The sequence below is a fragment of the Brienomyrus brachyistius genome, chromosome 23 (assembly GCF_023856365.1).
Source record: "Brienomyrus brachyistius isolate T26 chromosome 23, BBRACH_0.4, whole genome shotgun sequence".
In the NCBI taxonomy this organism is placed as follows: domain Eukaryota; kingdom Metazoa; phylum Chordata; class Actinopteri; order Osteoglossiformes; family Mormyridae; genus Brienomyrus; species Brienomyrus brachyistius.
In genome coordinates, this window is record NC_064555.1 from 17163652 (window position 1) to 17185474 (window position 21823).

General features: G+C 49.9%; 2 protein-coding genes across 7 annotated transcripts; one reads left to right on the forward strand and one right to left on the reverse strand.

Moving 5' to 3' along the window:
* Nucleotides 1-1089: 1089 nt before the first annotated feature.
* On the reverse strand, nt 1090-16496 carry kiaa0319l (KIAA0319-like ortholog). 4 transcript variants are annotated; one of them, XM_048994528.1, is made up of 23 exons: nt 16444-16496; nt 15195-15485; nt 14789-14859; nt 11889-12020; nt 11088-11416; nt 10745-10982; nt 10471-10569; nt 10237-10334; nt 10040-10127; nt 9825-9917; nt 9170-9302; nt 8419-8647; nt 8195-8318; nt 7671-7803; nt 7416-7564; nt 7166-7317; nt 6494-6632; nt 4521-4680; nt 4286-4428; nt 4088-4210; nt 3677-3767; nt 3375-3463; nt 1090-2987 (listed from the first exon to the last, which is right to left on the reverse strand). In XM_048994528.1, the coding sequence occupies exons 4-23, from the start codon at nt 11998-12000 to the stop codon at nt 2791-2793; spliced, it is 2919 nt and encodes a 972-aa protein (XP_048850485.1). In that variant the 5' UTR covers nt 12001-12020; nt 14789-14859; nt 15195-15485; nt 16444-16496; the 3' UTR covers nt 1090-2790. The 4 variants fall into 4 exon arrangements, with proteins under 4 accessions (XP_048850485.1, XP_048850483.1, XP_048850487.1 ...); XM_048994526.1 differs by having other exon boundaries at nt 14744-14859; XM_048994530.1 differs by having other exon boundaries at nt 14789-14925.
* ncdn (neurochondrin) lies at nt 16240-21737 on the forward strand. Of its 3 annotated transcripts, none has more exons than XM_048994533.1 (7): nt 16240-16367; nt 17233-17428; nt 17919-19178; nt 19299-19543; nt 19698-19913; nt 20370-20512; nt 21174-21737. In XM_048994533.1, the coding sequence occupies exons 2-7, from the start codon at nt 17246-17248 to the stop codon at nt 21593-21595; spliced, it is 2469 nt and encodes an 822-aa protein (XP_048850490.1). In that variant the 5' UTR covers nt 16240-16367; nt 17233-17245; the 3' UTR covers nt 21596-21737. The 3 variants fall into 3 exon arrangements, with proteins under 3 accessions (XP_048850490.1, XP_048850489.1, XP_048850488.1); XM_048994532.1 differs by lacking the exon at nt 16240-16367 and adding an exon at nt 16614-16651; XM_048994531.1 differs by lacking the exon at nt 16240-16367 and adding an exon at nt 16621-16859.
* Nucleotides 21738-21823: the final 86 nt, after the last annotated feature.

Sequence of the window (21823 nt, forward strand, 5' to 3'; positions counted from 1 at the left end):
GCATCTTATCCTGGCGCCGGCCTGCATTCAGCCACCTGTTTGCCTGATGCCAGAAGACAAGCCCTGATCTCTTATTGTTCATTCACACCATCCATCCATCTTCAAATAGCTTACTGGTGGCGAACCTGGAGTCCTGAAGGCCCAAGCATGTCCATCCGCTGCAGGAGACAGTCACAGTATGGGCAGCTTTAGAGATGCTAATTCATCTAGCTCTACATTTTTAGACCGCAAGAGGAAACCCTGGCAGTACATGCGCACTCAACGCAGGTCTTGGGGTTGTGTGCCAGCGTGCTTTGCATGTCATGGGCTTCATAATTCTAGTTCCACTTCTGTCTGCAATGTAATAACCAGTGGACTAAGCCTCTGTGCTTGTGATCAGAAGGTGAGCAGCTCAAACCCAACCCTGGCACATCTGCGGGTCTTTGAGCAAAGCCCTCATTCCCCAGCACCCTAGGCTCCCCGACAAGTGGATGCGCATCACAGTTGCGTCTCCTCTCATGGAGAGCAAGACGGGGGAGGTGAAAAGAGAATTTCCCCACAGGAATCAATTTTAAAAAAATTTTGTGCATGCAGGAGCCTAGTCAGTCCACAGATAATTAGCAACACATTTTTTGCATCTGAATTTAAAAAATTACTACTAGAACCTGATCCAGATGCACACCATTTTTGTGACCCATGACAGTGACAATGAGAATGTGACATTTCCCAGTGTGACTCTGGATTACGGCATGAATGGACTTTCCCGGGCCTGGACTTACCTTTGCTTCAATAAGCAGAGCTGCTGGATCCCACCGATGGGGTTGGGGGATTCGAATCCCATGTCTGTGTTGAATGCTCTGCCTGTCTCACCATTTCCTCCTACAGTCTGACTGGCACTAAGGTTTCACCTTAGTGTCCCTGTGTGCGGGCTGTGATGCGCCAGCGGACCGGGTCTACCCCCCCATAACGCAGATAAGAGGCTGGAAGATGGATCCAGTGGTACCACATGACTGTACAGTAGCTGAGGTTAAAGCAGTCAGTACAGGCTTCTTATCCACAGCCTTTACTCCAGTGTGGAAGCGGGGGAGAAGAAAACGATCTTTGCTGCTCTTGTTGAAATAACTAAATGTTTATTATTTTGTCAGTGGTCATTTCTTCAGGTTATCCAACACCACACATACAATATTCCTCAAGTTAATCACTTGGATGCGGTTTCCGGGAGCAACTGAGATGACCTCAGAGATGGCATCTCCTGCTTACAAAGGTTCGTCAACAAAGTTATTTAACCTGAGACAAAGGGCTTGTTTCACACCCTCATGCTGTCTAGTGTGTAACATGACGCCAGTGACACTGCAATAACTGAGCACTAAAAGTGCCCCAGCAAATCAGGTGCACTGGAAATTGCCATTTCCCTATTCTACCTCCCGTCCTGCACTGGGAGCTCTTAACAAACATACAAATTAACTGCAGGTGCAGAATAAACTAAGATCAGAGACAGACTTAAATATTCCCCTCTTTAAATTTACAGACCCAGTCACAGAATGAAGGAAATCCTTCAGCTAAAACAAGAAGTCAGAACATTAAAAGTAGACTGTAAAAAATGCAAACAGGCACCTCCTGGCTGCCAAGGCAGTGGAGTCCCATTTCCCACAATGCCCTGGAGCTGTATTTCAACACATAGACCCTCACACACCCAGTATGGGAAAGGTATCCGATTTGTTTTGAATGGGTGCCCAGCTCAGACATGGGCAGACTGCACAGGCAGGGAGCACCTAAATAATCACAGTAAACAAACAGAGTGGAAACCAAATCCTTCACACACAACAGTGCTGTGTCAGTGCACCCAGCAAACTGCATCCAAGGCAATCTAGGAATTGCCCTCTTTGTACAGTGGGCTAACGCAGGCGATGTACCTCACTCAGAGGTACAACAGTATGTCTGTATCCTTACTTGCTAGTTAGCTACTGTCACAACACGGGGAACATTCTAGAATTGACTGCGCTGCGCTGTACCGGCAGGTGGACTGGATGGAGCAGCAGTCAGCGAGATCGCGGCAGTCAGGTGGACAGAGCAACATCGAGAACGACAAAGTGCATCGAAACAGGGGGGGCCCCTGAACGGAGTTTTAAAAAGGATGTCGCTGAAAGGGACCCGAGCCAGCCTTCAGTCTCAGGTTCCAGAGGCGGCCGCTCCAGGACGTGTCCCAAAGGACAATTAGTGTCAGTGTCTGCAGTCATGTGTCCAGTGTCTTCATCCAGTGTGAGCTACAAGCCAAGTCTACAGAGAAGAGCAGCTCCTGCTGCTCACGGCTGCTGTTCCGCCGGGCGGTTCAGTGTCATCGAGTATATTGCACATCTTTGCTGAGACGCATGCAGGGGGAGCTTCACACGCCACATTCATACACAGGCTGGGTTTACTGGCTCTGGGATTCACAATGAGCCCATCCTATGCGTTATTGCGATGGGGGTGAGGGGGTGCACTGCATGGATAGAACAGTTGATGATACAGGGGAGTCTCTTCAGCAGGGGAAGGAAGGAGTGTCTCAGGCATTCCGGGGTGCGTGGTGCTATGGACAGGGCCGGGGAGTGCTGGCATGATGTCGCCCTCCGGTGTCCATCTGGCATTATGCCTCCCCCACCTCCATTCCAGGTTGGGTGTGTTGGAGTCACTAGTTCCATCTTGGCTCAGTGGGAATGATGGGGAGCATGTGCATGGGATCACTTACAGCAGAGCGTGACAGTTCACGTGTCATTTCCTGCCAGAGGTCACAGGGTCAGCATTTAAGTCCCCCCCCCCCCCCCAGCACGATCGCTATAACAGTTCTTCCCTCTGCTTCTTGGCTCTCAGGGGCCCCTGGCCATTCCTCAGGGCCCCGTTTTGGTGCTTCAGCAGGTGGCCCCTCTCCCGCTCGGACCAGGTGGTGCTGGCTTGCCCGTCATCGCTGTCCAGGTCCGAGTCCGAGTGCATGAGTGCGGATGAGACAGGAGGGGCCAGCGGCTTCAACCGGCCTTGAGAGACAGATACAGACAGACAGCAGTCGGGGAGGTGAATTTACCGAGGGCCCCCCCAAGTACAGGCAAATGTTGTCTGTGTGTCTGTGAATTTACATAATGTGTGTGAACCGAGAATGTCACCAGGCACTCAATCAGCCACCAGTAAATATAACGGAATCACATGCGTGTCTGTGTGAGAGATTCAGCCGGCCAGTTAACAGGTTGGCTGGTTACCAGCTTGAGATTTACGCAAGAATCTCAGGGGGCTAGTTAACAGGTTGACTGGTTACCAGCGCGAGATTTACAGTAGAATCTCAGTGGGCTAGTTAACAGGTTTGCTGGTTTCCAGCTCGAGATTTACGCAAGAATCTCAGTGGGCTAGTTAACAGGTTTGCTGGTTACCAGCTCGAGGTAGCTGCAGCTCCAGACTGTCCTGCTCATCGGCTTCCAGCATCTTATACCGGCTCTTTCTACGCAAGCGGCTCTTGCGCCTGATCAGACACAGAGGAAATATTAAGTAAGAAATATTACACATTTTATATATAGTCCAACATATGCTGAGATATCTGAATGCTACCATAGCAGATAATGTTATCAGATATTTACATTCAAAGCGAATGTCTTAGACACTATATACTGATCAACCGATCCAATGTAAACAGCCCTGTAACACCCAGAATACGCTACAAATCCCCACACCTCACCTGCGGCAACAACACACAACTCCCCAGATGAGCGTTCCCATGGCGACCACTATCATGAAGGACGCTATGGTTACATAAAGCACACTCCATTCTGAAAGAGAAAATGGGAAGATGAGGCGTCTCCAGTGCAGGTGCTGCATAGGTCGCACTGGTCAGGTCTCCCAACGAGGGTCTCCCAGTCCCTGCCAGTGCATCCCTATCAGTATGTTCTGAATTCAGTCCTGTGTGCTCTGGAGACTAAAGTCCAGTTCTACAGTGTTTCAATGTGCGTCTCAGTGGCTGCCTACCTTTGTTACATGGATTGGCCACAGACTGGCCACACCTGAGTTCTAACCATGACCTGGCTTAACTGGCAGCCGACCTGGGGTCCGAGCCGGAGCAGAGCCTCAGAGTGTGCAGGAGTCTACTCACCACAGTTACTCTCTGCGTCTCCCAGCTGCACCCAGATGAAGTTCTCCATCCAGAAGGGGTGGCAGACACAGCGGCGGGTGAATGAGTCACACTCCCCATGACCGGAGCAGTTCAGCTGGCAAACTGGGGAGGTAGGGGGCATGGTCAGTGCTGCCCCCCCGCAGGATGCTTAGAGGAGGTGCACGCAGCTGTACTCACTGACAGTGTCCACCCGTCGGGCCTTGAAGATCAGGAAATCATTCTTCTGTTTGCGCAATTTGTTGCGCAGAGCCAAAGCAACATCTTGCCCAGACAGAGGGGGGCGCCCCGGTCCACCAAAGACCAAAAACACGATACGGGTGCTGAGGGAAAGGGAGAAACAGGCAGTCTGACCACTGAACGGAGAACAGGCACCAGTGCTTTTCAGCGAGACGAGACGAGAGTGACCTCTGACCTGTGCTCATTGAAGGCGCTGATTTCACGGACGACGATGTCACTGTCAAGCACGCCGAGCAGAACCCCCACCTGCCGCAGAAGCATGTCCTGCTGCCGGTGAGACACATGTGGGACGCCCACTTCCAGAACTAGCTCCACCAGGTCCCGCTCCCACTTATCTGATTGGACAGAGCGACAGTGTGACAGGGTTCTAACCAACTATGCAAACATTTTGCAGCGCCAGACTTAACTGTAATGCTGTTGCTCTGAAAATTCATAAACAAGCCCCATCATCAGTCACCAGTTACCTATATTTCTTCACACATTTGTTCCTAGATGCGTAAACAATCATCTTATAGTTTCATATTCCACATAAATATAAACATGGTACCATGATACCACATTTATTCAAGTCTACAACGAAAACTGTCCCCATAAATCTCTCGCTCATATCTCACTTCAGCCCTGAATAGATAAGAAGCTGCAGAACATGGGTACGAGGTTTTAATAGAAAATAGATTTGGAATTATAAATACAATGTCCCAGAAGAGTTAAAAATCCGTGCACGATTCGTTCATTCGTTTTTCCATTCAAAAGCAAAAACCAAAAAACGAGGGTTTTTCTCAATATCGGTTTTGAAAACCAAAATCAAAAAATGGATAACGAGCTGTTTTCCAAAAAGCAGAAAACGAGCGCTCATACTCCAGTTTGGTAGCATCAGTCAAATACACACTTTGCTTTTGTGCCCATGACAGATGTTGAGGTTAAAAAAGATTTTTATACTGTCTATTATACTGAAGTACAGTGTAGTGCTGGGCAATACGACCTAAAATGAATACCTCATTACAATTAATGAACGATTACTTTTCTTTACAGCAGATGTCAGAGGGAAGCAGATTTGGGGGGCAAATGGGGAAGAGTAACACAGGTTAATGATTACACAGAATTGTTGACATTGTAAAAACGCTGTTTTCATGATTGATCAGTCAACTTTAATATGTGATATTTGAATTTACATGCATTAACGGTTTGATTTAAGCAGCTCTAATGACTAAATTATAAGTGTGGATTAACAAATATTTATACCTGAAATATAACAGATATGGGGCGGCATGGTGGTGCAGTGGATAGCACTGTTGCCTCACATCGCTGGGACCCGGGTTCGAGTCTCCGCCTGGGTCACATGTGTGTGGAGTTTGCATGTTGTCCCCATGTCGTCGTGGGGTTTCCTCCGGGTACTCCGGTTTCCCCCCACAGTCCAAAAACATGCTGAGGCTGATTGGAGTTACTAAATTGCCCGTAGGAGTGCATGTGGGAGTGAATGGTGTGTGAGTGTGCCCTGCGATAGGCTGGCCCCCCATCCTGGGTTGCTCCCTGCCTCGTGCCCATTGCTTCCGGGATAGGCTCCGGACCCCCCACGACCCAGTAGGGAAAGCGGATTGGAAAATGGATGGATGGATGGATGTAACAGATATCTCGTCTGTTGTCATGTCCTTCGGCCTTAGAGTAAGCCTTTTAATACCAAGAAACAATAGGAAGCCATCCGTTTTATCAGAGACCCCCCCCACGCCAACTTCCGGGTTATGCCGCTTGCACCCAATGAAACACCAAACTGGAATATGAGCGCTCATTTTCCGTTTTTTCCATTTTGGAATTGATCGCAAAATGGGAAATTGGAAAACGGCTTGTTATCTGTTTTTTAATTTTGGTTTTCGAAACCAATATTGAAAAAAACCGTCGTTTTTTGGTTTCCGGTTTTGAATGGAAAAACGAATGAACGAATCGTACATGGATTGCTACAGCTCACGTTTTGTTTTGACTGCTGTCTAATGCTTCAGTCGTGCTTATCATGATAATTAATCTGAGGTCTGTCGCCTCTGTGCTAAAATTAACGTCCTCAGCAGTGCTCATGCGCCCATTGGACGTGACCCTGCAGCTGTCTGGCATCCCCCCCCCCGATTTTTGCTCCATCCTGGACCTGCCTTCACCAACCTGGCCGCACCTCCACGGTGCCACGGTCCATGTTGCTCTGGCCTTTGCTGTCCGTGACCGTCAGCATGAAACTGTACTTCCCCTCCACCAGGTTACCGAGCAGCAGCACGGCCTGGTGGTCGGAGTTATTCAGCACGTCCTGTAACGGGGCCAGCGGGAGGTTAACAGATTCTTAATAAGAGTAACTCTGAAATGGGAAAGAACACGTTTCCCTGGGGAGTGTAATGAATGTGGCGCAGCTGGCAGAGGCCATGTTTCCCTGGGGAGTGTAATGAACGTGGCGCAGCTGGTGGAGGCCACGTTTACCACTGGGAGAATCATTACGTGCAGCAGGGCTGCTGGGAGATACATGCTTTCCTGGGACAGAAATAACTGCCAGCCTGACAGAGGTGTGTTTTCCTGAGAGAGCAATAAGTAGCATGCAGCAAGGACAAGGACATTCCTCTGGGGGACATTGCAGCCACAGTTCAGGCTTGCTCTTCCCCCGTGGAGTGACCCCAGAGGGTGTGTTACGTTACACTTACTTTGGCTCTTTTGACCGCAGCACTCATACAGCTCAGTGCTTCACAAGAGCACGGATGTTCAGTACTCTGCTGGTAAGTACAGCAGGACCCCTGTGGACTCCAGCTCTCACCCTTAACCTCTACGCCACCCGTTGGTCGTGACCCTCACCCCTGCTGCAGGGCTGTTCTCCTCCCGGGTCCAAAAGTAACTGATGGTCCCCTTATCGTCCGAGGAGTGTGACCCATCGAGTGCTGCAGTCCGAACAGGGAGGAAGATGGGCGGGCTGGACAGAACCCGGGCCACAGGAGGCTGATCCAGCTCTGGAAGAGAGGGACATGGGTCTCTCCTTCTTTCTCGCTATCTCTCCTCCTCTCCCTCCCACAGACAGAGACAGACAGACGGTCCCCATTGCCGTTACCCTCTTTGACCATGACTCTGACGGTGTCCGTGCTCTGCAGATTGCGCTCGTCCGTCACAGTCAGGCTGAACACATACTCTCCACCATTCAGACCTGTCACCGTAGCAACCACACTGTCTGCATTCTCGATCTTGACTCCCTCGGGGCCCCTGGGGAACACAGAGACAGACCCATTCACCATCTCACTCTCTCAGGCATCCGTGTCACGGGCGAGTGATGAACGCAGACACCAGCCCCGGCTTTGGGGACACGCACTTGCTCTGGATCCAGTGGTAGGCGACAATCTTCTGGTCGTCGCTGCTTTTGCTGCCGTCCAGGGTGGTGTGGTCCACGGGCAGAGTGAGCTCCTTCTCGGGGCCAGCGTTGGCTGTGGGGGGCTTGTTATTTTCTGCAGGGGGAAGGGGGCACATGTTGGGGACCGTGACAAGCCTTGATCACATGATCAGAACATCATGAGGTTCTATTTAGAGCAGTGTTCCCCAGTCTGGTCCTTTACGTCCCACAGGTCGTCCATGTTTTTGTTTCTTTCCAGCTATGAGGGAGCAAAAAATGTGGACTGTCTGACAGGGAGTCCGGAGGGAGCAAAAATGTGGATCGTCTGTGGGTCTGCGAACATCAGGCTAGGAAACACTGATTTATACTATTTAAATTTTGAATTTGAAAAAAAGATTTTTAGATTTTTTTTTTTATTTAGCACTACCAAGATCAACATTGAAAACTTACAATCAAAATAGTTCATGTTCCTAAGCAGAATGACACAGGGCTGGACAGCGGCCTACCGGGCTGCACGATGACGGTGACCTGGGCCGTGTCCTGCTGTCCCGCCGAATCGGTGACAGTGAGCTGGAAGGTGTAGTCCCCTTCCTGCATGGCAGAGAGCTGCAGCGTGGGGGTCAGCACTCCCTGCAGTCAAGGGGGGGGGGGCGGGGGGCAGAGTCAGTCACCAGCACAGACACCAGCAGCTCCAAGAGCGGCAGTCACAGCGACCCGCACACACGCCCACCTGCATCTCCACCACCTTTCCCTTGCTCTCAGGGGTGAGGGACCACTGGTAGGCCAGAGGGTCGTGGTCGTCGGTACTCTGGTTGCCGTAGAGAGTGATGGAGTTGTGGGGCAGCGTGATCACTTGGTTGGGGCCTGCGTTGGCCACTGGGGGATAGTCCATGGCCTTGTTGACCAACAGCGTTGCTTGCGTGGAGCTCTGGGCACCATCAGAATCTATCACCGTAAGCCTGGGGGGGCGTGCAGACTGCATCAGCTGAGGTACAGTAACTCCAGCTGAATACTTAATAAATCATCATCATTATCAGGTGCCATTAAGTTGATGCGACTCTCTGGCATTCCTCCAAACGGTCTTCTGTCTACATCAACAACTATTTAATACATTCATATCAATATTTAATTATAGCAACACTTAATATATAGCACTGCATTACAATACCTCTGTGTTAGCAAGTACATGCTCATGTGCTCATGAAAATAATGCTGTTATCAGCAGATTAAAATTAAACCTTAATTAGCAGACAGTAAGAACTATACATTTTTCTCTATATATTCCTCTGCCTTATAATATACGTACGTACGTACGTACACACACACACACACACACACACACACACACACACACACACACACACACACACACTGGAACCATCGGACACTGATCGTCATACAGAAACTCAGCTGGACGGTTAACCCGAGTTCCCCGCCCTGCCGAGCAGGTCAGCGGCAGTGGATGCTGGGAGCAGAGTCACCTGAAGGTGTAGTTTCCGGGCACCAGGCTGGTGAGGGTGAGGATGGGGGTGTCGGCGGAGACCTTCTCATCCCGCAGGGGCCCCTTCACCTCCTCCCAGTGCCAGGCCACAATCTTATCGTCATCAGTGCTACCTGCCGGGGGGTGGGAGGGTGGGGGCAGAGCGCTGATCTGAGCTCCTGTCAAACCCTCGCTTGCCACACGCAGTGACAGGAACTGCCTACTGCTATATCCATGCAGAATTAACACATTCTTCGCATATCCCAGCATACCTGCCTTTATAAAGCTACTATACCTTCCTAAGGTCTATCTATAATTGACTTTACAGGTCACTAATGCCGTTACTCATTAAGGCAGTGCTATGTTTAGCTTTTCATATATTCATCCTGCTGCAAGGTCAGGTGGTTCTCGATGCTACACACCCTTCTGTAGGTTTTCAGCCGGTGCTGCTCTGACCTAAACATATTTACCGCATTGTGTGCTCAACCTAAAAATTACATAAGGCTGAAGAACCCGCTTGATTAATGAACGTAAATGTCAATGTAAATTACATTTATAGTCACACGTTACTGCATTCGTACAAACTCGTTTGACAAAGACCGCAACGGATTATCTGGCAGTCCTAACGAGGTGATGGGCTTGCTGAGGATACTCACGACTGCCGTCTATCACCGTGGAGCTGGTTGGCAAGGAGATCTCCTGGAACCTCGGGGAAACCATGGCAACAGGTGGCTTGTTTACCCGCGGCTCTGGGGGGGGGGGGGGGGGGGGGGGGGCGAGGGGGTTGGTGGTATGGGATGAGATGACATGTCTGGTCAAATCCTGACCTCCTCTGGTTGGACGCCAGATAGCATACTAGCTCAAGTCTCACCTGGTTTGACAGTGACGTTGACATAACCCTCTCCATGCGCCCCCACTCCGTCCACCAGAACCTCGAACTCATAAAACCCCACAGTCAGCTGATGGGGAAAGAGAGATGTGAAACAGGAAATGAGGTCACGCGTCACCCAGAATCTCCTGATCAGCCGTCACGAGCACAGCCTTCAGCTCAAGCCCCTCTCTCGCTACCTTGCTCAACTTGAGAGTCTTGCTGTGCTTGCCCTCCATCTCACCGCTGTAATCCAGGGGGTGAGTGATCAAACGCCAGTCGAATGTGTAGTCTGTGCCTGGGAGACGGTGGATAATAGTAAACAGTAAAGCAAGTGCAACTCCTTTAAGCTGAAAAAAACAGTGTCAATTGTCCACGTGTTAGTGAAAACACAGGCAAGCATGGGGTCTTTGTCTGCAGTGGCAAAACTGTACCATCAGGGGGCGCCGGCAGGACGAAAGCATAGAGCTCCACCTCGCTGAGTGGCAGCGTGACCTCCACACTTTTGCCTGCTGACACCACCAGCTCCCGGACTGTGGCAGGAGAAGAAAGGACGTGGTCAAAGCTCAAGTGGAAGCCGTCCCCCTGCAGGCGATTTGGTTGGGAAACCTTCCGCTCAGCTCTAAGTATTGTTCCCACTAAAACTATTCGTAAATTTGAACATGGTTCAAGGAAAGTGTAGCGAAAACACCACAGTCAAGGACTCACCAGCTGTAGTTGGCGGGGTAGGGATGGAGATTGTCGGGGCTACGGATGGCAGACTGGCACTGCCATTAGCCAGGCCGCTGGCGACAGTCCCTGCCGATACGTTGGCGTTATGGTGCTCGAGATGTAGAGCCATTGCATCGGTGCTTGCATTAGTCAACAGACTCTGCGTCCTATTGGCTAGTTGAGGCAGAGCCACACCATTGGCTGTGGTCACTGAGGTAGCAGTTCTGGCCGTCTCCTTCAAAAGCAGTATATCGAGAGAGGAAAATCCATCAGTACTCGGTACTGGCATCAGAACCCGGCTTCTGTGTTACAAGGACATGCCAACAACAGGAAGACTCACCAGGCCAGGTGGAGGCTGGCCTACGGGCACCCGCGGCCACCTCCTCCTCCCCGAGCTGCCTTTTTCTACCTGCTGGAGGAGCCCCTGCGATGGCGTGTCTGACCGCGCAAACGCAGTGACGGTGCACCCCCCAGGGTTAGCGCAGCTCAGCTGCACACAGTGCCCATGCATTGTCCACACGGCGCCACACGCAGGGTCCAGGCAGCACAACTCCCAACATCGTGCACTGCCCCTCCCCACTGCCAGGGGGCGCCATCCGAGCCCAATCACGCTGCTCCAGTGAATCCCCAGAACTCCACCGGACACCCGGCACAGACCTGCGCTCACTTCTGAAGGCAAAAACCAAAAGGAATTACAAAAAATAAAAAGGCACAAAAGCAAAATTTGACAAACATCAGTCAAATTGCATATCTGCAGTGGAAAACAAGGGATGCATCACTGCTATTCTGTGTCGCTACCCTGCCCTCCTGACAACAACAGTCCCTGTTTTACACAAGTCCAAATGGACACGCACTTTAACAGGTGCCACTAACTGGGGAACAGCCTTTTAAAGGTCTGCACTTTTGTCATGAATGATAGTCTCTTGCACTGTACTCCTAGCATTCAGATAAAAACCATGTCCCCAATAATAGCAAACAAAAAATAGATTCCCATAGATAGTCAGGCCATAATACAAAGAAACATGGTTACAAATAAAAGAAAGCTTTATAGCAAATAAAAAGAGAAGGGTGATTCTACAATAAAAAGTGGGCACTTTGGAGCCAATCACAGAAAGAGATGCAGTACTTGAGTGCGACTTACCTGTGGGCGGGAGCAGACAAAGCGCACACCACAGTGACAGGAGGGTGAGCCCGTGGGTCAACGTTGAGTGACACGGGCTCTGACCAATCAGATTCCGCTGTGCACTGATCATGTTACTCAGAGATCAATGACCTGGGAGTGACGTTTGGCAACAGTCAGAAATTAAACCGAACAAAAGGCAGACAGACATCACTACCACACTGGCTTACTCAAACGCATAAAACACTGAAAGAATAGCACACAGTGATACACGTACTTAGTATTATCCGTTTGTGTCATTACAATAATTTGACAAGCCCTCAAAAAGTCTGAAAAGGCTGAGCTATTGTGGCAACCAGCGGAGAAAGGAAACGACAAGGCATCCCAGCGTGAGCAACGCCGCCTGGAGCGCGACGGCTAAGCGCGCGCACACACACACACACACACACACACTCAGCACAAACATGGCCTCCACGCCACGCCAGCACACTCAGCACAAACACACGACTCAAGATGTTAGGGTTATCTTCTTCTAAAGATACGCTGGAAACCAACCAGTCTCTGAACACAGAACAACACGGACAGCTGCAATGACTTTTTACTTGCTGCAAAGGAAGTCCGGTCTCGACCTTGAGGTGTTAGCCTCTCAGCTCAACTCCCCTCGCAGTATCTTTTATTGAGGTACACAAACAGGATATGTAAATAACATTCAACATTGTTTATCACCATGTATGGGGTGGAAATATTCAAGCGACAGTTCTTAAGACGTGTTATTGCAAAATTAAGATCAAGCTGCTGCAGGGTGTTATTTCTAAGAAATGGCACCTAGCAAAATGACAATTAAAAAAGTACATATTTCTCTAACACAAGCCCCCGCCGAGGTGTTCACACATTTAACAGAGGCAGTAGAATAGCCACCTCTGGTCAGCCTGACCTGCAATACCCAGCTTTTGTTTTTCTGCAGTCCACCAATTCATGACCATTTGTAATGGTGGAGAGCTAGTATTGGTCCTGTACTGCTCCCCCATCTTCAAATGTCAGCTGAATTCCTGGAGGGGCACTGAGCACCACACCGGGGCTCCCCACAGCTGGAAGGTATGGCCGGGGACCACCGTAATCCCAATCTATGACACTGAGCACCACACCGGGGCTCCCCACAGCTGGAAGGTATGGAGGGGAACCACCGTAATCCCAATCTATGACACTGAGCACCACACCGGGGCTCCCCACAGCTGGAAGGTATGGAGGGGAACCACCGTAATCCCAATCTATGACACTGAGCACCACACCGGGGCTCCCCACAGCTGGAAGGTATGGAGGGGAACCACCGTAATCCCAATCTATGACACTGAGCACCACACCGGGGCTCCCCACAGCTGGAAGGTATGGAGGGGAACCACCGTAATCCCAATCTATGACACTGAGCACCACACCGGGGCTCCCCACAGCTGGAAGGTATGGAGGGGAACCACCGTAATCCCAACCTGTGACACTGAGCTCCCCCAACCGAAAGAAACACTACGTCTTCAGGAATCAAATTTTCACGTCGAATTTCAAACACCACAACCGTTTGTCCCAGTGTTTTCTGTTACACTGCCATCAATTTACATCACAATTTACGGACCAGATTTCGCAATCAAGCATTTCAGCTCTGCTACGACAGAACAAACAAAAAAAAAAAAAAAAAAAAAATCGGGAACGGTGGAATGTCACCTTTGAAGAACACTCCCACTGAAGGGCTTCAGGGAGCAGGTTCGCACCCATGTTCATTGTGCGGCCAATTAAAAACCCCACCATTTGTAATAGAAAGCAGGTCCATTGACATTATTAGCCCTTCTTGGCAGGAGAGGTAGAAACAGACAAACACAAAAGTGCTTTTAAGCAGCACGATGGTTCAATGCTGATCACTTGAAATGTCAAGCACATTTATTTATATATGCAGCTCATTAATTGAAGCAGCTTCCCCCTCTCTAAAGCAGCCTTTCCCAGCGCAGTCCTGGGGGATCCCCGAACAGCTCACATTTTTCCTCCTTCCCAGCCCTCAATCAGTCAATACTGAATACCTGATACAGGTGTGTTGGGAACTGGGAGGGAGCAAAAATGTGTCTGGGAGTCCCCCAGGACTGGGATAGAACACTGCCATAAAACAATATATCAATTACCCCCCCTACAGTTTACAGCCACACCTCTCTGACATAATTATCTGAGGTGAGATGGTACTTCAGATTTTTTATTTCATTTAACGTTTCATTTAGTTTTATTTTTTTAATTTCCCTTCAGAGGAAAATTAGGAATTATTTACCCATCTAGTACGCAGTTTCGTCCTTTGTCAAGAATATAAAGTTTAGTTTGGCCAGCTGCACATAAAAGCTGATAGGAAGCACATCCTGGTGCCTTGCAGAATAACCTGCGACTGATAAGCAGCTTATCTCGTCAGTGCAGCTAAATGCAGGGTGCATTTACATTCAGGTTCTCTGACTTCGGTTTCTAGAAATGAAAGGACGTTTTTGTCGCCTGAATACCTCGAATGTTACTGGAAAGCGGGGAAGCGAGATGCAATTCAGCAACATGATCACAATCTCTCAGAACACCAGTGTCTGTAACAAAACTTCTGAACAAGACGTTGGTGATATGCCCCCAAAACAAACATTAAGTGATTTACTATCATCAGGCTGCACCTTCCTTAGTATAAAATGAATTATAGAAATTAAAACTTGACAAATACTCTGTATAATCATAATTAATATGAAATGCCGTCAATAAATATCTTATATGCCTTTTTAATGTTTTAAGACCATTGGTATATCTATACTTAAATTAATAAGGCGTAAAATGCCCTTAATAGTTCGATGGCGGAGAGTAACCCGATTTCTTGCCTTGTGCTTCATGGGCCGGCACATCCGAGTCCGCCGGCGACGCACCTGTGCAGCAGGTCAGCATTCCGGGACACGGCCGCAGCGATGCCCCCCGCCTCCGATCGGCACGGCTTCCACTTCGGTCAGCAAGAGGGAGAGGAAAAAACGAGTCGTCAAGCCGAAGTGGCGCAGCAGCAGCAAAGCTTTGAGAGTTAAGGCAAGGATCACGTGAGGAAAACGGGCGTCGCGTTTCTAGTCGGTCTGGTTTCACATACGTTAAATCGAAGGAAGCTCCCGAATGGACATGGGGCGGTGCGACACGGCTGGGAGCAGAAGCTGCTTCCCCCGCAAAACTAGATATAGAAGTGCGCAGCTCGCAGGGTGCCCGTTGTGCGGCGTGTTATCGGTGCAAAAGTGAGCTGGCATCGACCATGTGACTGGCACGGGCTGAGTGACAGGACGGCCAACTTACCGCCGCCGACCCCAGACGCTGGCCGGCTCCCAGCTCAATTCCCGTGAGAAGGAAACAGACACCTGGATCTCCGACTCTGACCATTTAGATCCGGGCTGGCAAAGCTCCTGTGTTCTTCTAGCGCTCCCTCCCCCCCGTTTTTCGGAGTAATCAAAACCACTTGTCAGCAATCCCTGGCCGCCGTGGAAAGAAGTCGGCACTGTTCTCCCTCGAGTTACATAAATGCACAGTTTCTGGTCAGGTTAGTGTTCACTTCTTTTCCCACTCTTCAAATCCTCTTTTCCAGTAACGCTACAGTTAAGAAAAATGCAGAGAAATAAAGCAAACATTAAGTATGGAAAATTACGATAGCGCAGAGTTGTAGTTTTCCTAAATCGCACGCGCATGCACACACACAATATTTTAGATATGCACCATAAATGTAATATTATACATAGACAGATCCACACCAAATACCTCGAATTACCTACTTCAGGTGATTCAAAGCATTGCATTCTAAAGCGGTGACTAATGGTGTTTGTGTGCACTAGTCAAATCATTTGTGATGACAGCATCTCACTTTACAGTACAATTGTTTCCACATAAAAAACGAGACGCTGTGAATGAATAAAACCGTAAATTATACGCGCAATCTACGCAACATCACCTTCATATTAAGTTTCTAATAAGACATAATGTCTACACCGAGCCACCGAAGGTAAAATCATACCAGCGCATCACATTTAAAAATGTGCTGTTTAATCCACAACCACATGCAGGACCGTGACCTAGAGAGAGCATTTTTGTATAATATCAGATCACCCCTTTTAAAACACCAGCATGTAACAGCTGCTGATTCTGCAACAAACGCCCAGCACTGCCTGACTGGTGCCTAGCTGTGACGTGCCCCGTGACCCTTAGCGACAGCTCCTCTATCTACCTGTTATTATCTCTGTTTATTACCATTATTTATCTCCACGGATCACAACTCACCGGCCCAGGACCTTGGAGCTCGTTCTGGTCCACTGCGGACCGGTGACGCAGGACCCGTTACGCTCTGCTAGACTGACTATCTGGGTCATAATATTACACGATTCGCACTTTAACTCGGAAACGAATCCACATCTGTAACAACATACGGAGATATTCCGCCCCGCAAGAGTCAACTACCTACAACGTTTCCCTAAAGAGACGGTAACATTTCATTATATCTATGTGATATATAATTTACCTAAAGCACAATCAACAAGAAACGGGAGCTGTAACTCACCCCCTCGCCATGACTTCTTTTCTGTCACTCATAAAAATGAAGCTTTTTGTTTTTTTTCTTTTTTCGTTAACCCACTAAGATGGCGGCTTCACTCCCCAATAAGCCTTTCCGCTATTGGCTATTTGCGGTCCGTGGCCAAATCTGATTAGCTTAGCGAGGGCCCTGTACGGCCCATGTGAGAGTAAGATGCTTGTGGAACGACTGAAAGGTTTGACATTGTTGACCGCGTGAATTTTACTTAGTGATGGTTACACTTTCACTCTGTTGATATTTACGGATTTATGGAAATAACACAGACCGACTTAAGATATCGGAACATACAGCATGCACATCAAACACCACGGCCGGCTAATTTAACGACGAAGGCAACATTCGACGGCTAGCTGACCGTCGAATTGGAATATTGAATCTGTGAGGTAATACATTCATTTCTGAATTTATAAAACTTTTGAGGCTTAAATCGAAGCCATTGTATAAGTAATTGGCGTCATAAAGTGACAACACTTTGCTTAGTTGTCTTCTAAATAATGGCAAACTTGCACTGCCTTTGGCCAGGCCGCTATTCATAATCTGTAGAGGGGACGATGCTTCGTGTACCCTTACTCACAGTTAGTAACCTGAAGCAAAATTAACTCGTTTAAATTATCAAAATCGTTCCTCCGGAGTTGCTTGTCTTGCATAGCTTGGTATGTTTAAGTCACATGCTTCATTTGCTGTTGCAGTTTGGTATCGGCCCAGCATCGGTTACCTTACAAAGTTACAACCCTTGGCTGTTGCTGTTTTCTGCAGGTCAGAAGTGATTATGGAAGAAACGCCGATCTTAGGACTGGATAGCTCTCCTCAAGTAGAGGAGAGTGAGCAGGAGAGCCCTGGTGGACCGGGGGGCCAAGGTCTGTCCCCCGGCCAGCGAGAAGTGCTGGAGCGCTGTCTGCACACCCTCACTCATGCCAGGAATGACAGCCACACACTGGCTGCCCTCCTCCTGGTAGGAAACCACAGCCTTTGCCATTCCTGCATGCCGGCCTTTACTTTAATTTGTAGACTGATACAGATGAACCCAGAATCTAAATGAGATTTAATTATATAAATGGTGTCCTGGGAATTCGCAATCAGTGACAAAAATTCGGGGCTCTGGTTTCCCACATTTCCCCATTTTGGTGTAACCAGTTTCCCTTTCCAGTCTATTACATTAGAGTGTTTTTTTTTTTTTACCCACCCTAGTAGCAGAAATTGTGTGTGCTGGATTTCAAGTGAAAAGTCCCTTATATTCTTATCTTTACAGATAAATGTTTAAATTGTAAATCTGCAATTATCTGATATTTAATGTAGATCCATTTATAATGTGGGGGAGAAATAAGCAGGTTGTAGAGTTTTTGGCATTGGATGGATGGAATAATGTTTTCTCTGCTGCATAATTGCCCGTCTTTCTGATTTTGATTCTCCTGTGCGATTTGAACATCTTGCTCTTCCTGTAGATCACACGCTTGTGTCCGGCAAACCAGATGGACCATGCGACCCTACGGCGAGTGTTTGAGGCGGTCGGGTTGGGCTTACCCGCTCGCTTACTGGTTACAGCCTTGAGGGCAAATTCTGGGGCAGGATTGCCCCCGGAGGAGCTGCTATCTCTCGGCGCCGCCCTGCTGGCTGCCCTCAGCACTGACCCAGATATGGCAACTCACCCCCAGCTCCTCAGTACTGTCCCACTGTTACTGGGACTGATAGCCAATGGACTCAGCAGCGTACCTCGGGATGAGGGCCCAGCCCAAACGACACAGGGAGCTGCTGAAGGCCACCCGTCCCACACTTTCCACGGGAAGACTTCAGACCTCAGCAAACAGAATCCCAACCAAGTGCTGAAAGATGAGATCAAGTCGGGTGCAGATCAGTTAAAGCCTAGAGACTCGGAGCAGCACAATGGCTCTGAGGAACCCATTAAGGCAGAAGGTGAGGAGTCCCGGAGCCCAGCTAGCGACCTCGACGAGGCGGTGGCCATTGACTGCTACCAGGTTCTGAGAGCCGTGTGTGGGTCGACCCACGGCCCAGAGAAGCTGCTGGCACGGGGGGCTGTGCCGGCCCTCTGCTCTGCCGTGGCCCAGAAGCGGGCCCAGAGTCGGCAGAGAGGCCTGCCTCTGCTGGGCCACCTGCTCTCCGGCCCCATCAAGCCCAAAGCATGGAGCAAGCACCGGGCCGAGCTGTCCTCGCTGCTCACTAGCCTCGCCGATGAATTCTCCCAGGCCTCAGACCAGAGGCGGCTGGAAATGTGTGCCCTGATGACGCAGTTCCTTCCTCTGCCTGAAGGGGCGCCAGAGAGTGAGGCACTTAAATCTGTTGGCTCCCAGTTATGGGTTGGGCTTAGGCCTATGATTCAGTCGAAGGTTACACCAGCCCAGCTAGGAGATATTCTGGTACTGAGTGCCTGTCTGCTGGACCTGTTTGGATGGGCACCAGTGGGCCCTCCCAAGTTGTGCTGCCTGCTTGTGAACCGGGCCTGCGTGGAGGTCCGAATGGGTCTGGAGGTTCTGCCCGGTACGGAGCTCTCCTTGGACCAGCAAAACATACTCGGTGCCTGCTACCGTATCATGGAGGCTGCAATGGAGCAGGCCTGCTGTCAGGAGGAGGGCGACGAGCTGTCCGAGCCACGCACCGCTATCGCTGGGCTAACCTTGCAGCAGAGCAAGCAGGTGCTGGGGGTCTTGGAAGAAGCGTTTTCAGCCATCATTTACTACCTGCAGCAGGTATGGGGAAACGAGAGTAAAAGGCAGTAATTAGTCAATTAGTTTAATGCGGAATAACCAAGGAGCACCTGGAACGACCGTACATGTATGACCATACAGAAACGCACCTTCCTCCTGCAGGTAGGCGCAGGTCGCCATGGTGACCCCTTTGTATTCGCCACGTTCCGCTGCCTGTGCGCCTGGCTGGCTGAAGAGACTTCGTGTCTGAAAGACGACATCGTGGCCCTCCTGCCCATTCTGATTGGCTACGTCAGGAGTCAGCGGGAGGCGGGCGGGCAGGCCGAATGCTTGGCCAGCTGGATGTCGGAGATGTCTGTGGCTGACGGCCCCCAGGGCAGAGCATGGGCAGCAGAGGGCGCTCTGAGGTAAAGCGTTGCATACCGCACGTGTAGGAAGTCAGACTGGAGAGTGTGTCTTGAGTATCCTTAGAAGTACAGCAGCGAAGCTCCCTACGAGCCGAGGTAGACGTCTGGCGGTCTTGCTGTGAAATGCCCCCCCCCCCTCCCTACCCCATCTCAGGTACCTGCTGCCAGCTCTGTGCCACCTGTCCGCTGAAGAGACCCCACGGCAGGTCCTGCTCTCCCAGGGCGTGCCCGCCCTCCTGGCCGACTTCCTGCACCGCGGCTGGGAAGCTTCGCGGGGATCAGGCGGGAAGGCCGGGTCACGTGACCCCTCCATGGAGACGGCCTGCTCCGCCCTGCTCAACTTTGTTGTCACAGAGCCCGACTACGTCAGGTAGACTTGGACGTCTTTTCTCCTGCAAGAAATAGCTGTGAGGTCAAACAGAAGGGAATTGGATCATTTCTGTATGTCTGTAACATTAACACAGAGGAAAAGCATTTGTATCCTAGGAAGCATCCATCCCCTTTGTACTATAAATATTTATCTATCAGTCCATCCATTTTTCAAAATCGCTTATTCTGTACCAGTTTACAGTTGGAGTACATTAGTAGAATAAATACTAATTAATGCATTATGTATAAAATAAATGACGTATGAATTTGCTTGACATTTTTGTCCACGGCAGCTTAAAGTAGAGGGCAGGTTTACACTGGGCTCCCTGGGATGTGAACCCATGACCTTTGCATTGTTAGTACAAGGCTCTAATTGTTGGGTCACAGGAGCGGCGCAAGCTGCTCTTTTCTCTCTTGCGGTTCGGGCAGGTAGCTGACGTCTCCCTCTCCTCTGCAGGGAAGACCCATGTTTCTCGTCCCTGCAGTCCTTCCTGAATGACGCGTTTCCCGTCGCGCTGCATAAGCCCCAGCTCTTGGTGATGGCAGCAAATTTCTGCACCCTGGGCCTCATGATTGCCCGACTGACGCAAGCTCCTGCAGGTGCGCGGAGAGTTTGACGCCAACATCCCCAGACCATCACATCTCCCCTATGTTTCATGGTCGGCAGGATGCTTTCAGAGATGATCCGCCTGCCTGCTCTGTGTTTCATAAATACACAGCTGTTGGGACAAACGATTCAGCCTCCTCAGACCAAAGGACAGATGTCCACTGGCCTGATTGTCCAGCGTGTGTCTTTCTTGGTTCAAGCAAGTTTTTGAGTCCTTAAGTAGTGTTTTTTTTTTTTTTTTTTTTACTCTTTGTGTGTCTGTGAAAAAAATGGAGCGTTTAAACATAAACTTTTAGTTTAACGTGTAATTAATACCACTGTTATGAGGCCATTGCATTAGGTGCATCCAAACTTTTGACTGGTAGTATTCACGTAACTGATCACCAGTTTCAGGAGTCGTATACATATTCATAACATACCTGATAGATTCTGCGGCGTATTCACATCCGTTGACGAAGTCGTCATTTCTTTGCAATGTGTAGGTTGCGCCATGCCAGCAGTAGTTAATGTATGTTAATATAATATGGCTTTTATCTGAAAAGACTAGTAAGGTCTGTAGCGATGTTAACAGAAATGGCGCCCATCGCATTCTAGCCAGCATGGGCCCTGGCTCATTCTTGATCTCCATGTCCATCTCGCCCTTTACTGTCCCAGGTCCTGCAGGCACAGCACAGCATCGCTTCTTCTCTGTTGCCCTTGGCTTCCTCTTGGGGGCGCTAAGTGAGCCGGACCCGGGCCCAGGTCAGCTGCGGGTGAGCACTGCGTGGCAGGACTGGTGGCATGAGGTGGGCCAGCTCTGGGCGCTGGCACTGCAGGCCTTTGGGGGCTGTGTGCGGGCAGAGCCCGGGGTGGCACGCCTTGCCCGGGACGGAGGCTGGCTGGCAGAAGTGCTCGGCTTGCTGGGCTCCTGCCCTGCGCTGCCAGACTCCCACATCCAGGGGGCACTAGAGGAGGCCCTTGTCGCACTAGCGAGCCACTGCCCACTGTGCAGGGCGGACATCGCTTCCTGTATGGAAAGGAGCAAAGGAGGGTCCATAATGAGCATGGCACGGCTTCAGAGGGTGCTGGCACACTGACCGACTCTTAAAGAGCCGTCGGCAAGGTCCCGCACTGGCATCATGCTGACTGAGAGATGTGGCCCACTGGCCATCACCAGAACTAAATGAGCCACAGTGAAAGTAAAATATTTTTGTATGAATAAAAATTTATTTTAATTGAGCATGAATGGCTAGAGTTTTTTTTTCTAAGTCTGTCATCGCTGTATTTAACAAAGTCTGGCAGAGCAGATGTATAGCACCGGAAAG

Coding starts and splice junctions, on each gene's coding strand:
- kiaa0319l (XM_048994528.1), bottom strand. CDS start 12,000: ATGATCAGTGCACAGCGGAATCTGATTGGTCAGAGCCCGTGTCACTCA. Junction 8,319..8,418: donor GAAAGGTGGTGGAGATGCAG/GTGGGCGTGTGT, acceptor CCTTGACTGCAG/GGAGTGCTGACCCCCACGCT. Junction 4,681..6,493: donor CACCGTGGAGGTGCGGCCAG/GTTGGTGAAGGC, acceptor CTGTCCAATCAG/ATAAGTGGGAGCGGGACCTG.
- ncdn (XM_048994533.1), top strand. CDS start 17,246: ATGGAAGAAACGCCGATCTTAGGACTGGATAGCTCTCCTCAAGTAGAG. Junction 17,429..17,918: donor CACTGGCTGCCCTCCTCCTG/GTAGGAAACCAC, acceptor CTCTTCCTGTAG/ATCACACGCTTGTGTCCGGC. Junction 19,914..20,369: donor ACAGAGCCCGACTACGTCAG/GTAGACTTGGAC, acceptor TCTCCTCTGCAG/GGAAGACCCATGTTTCTCGT.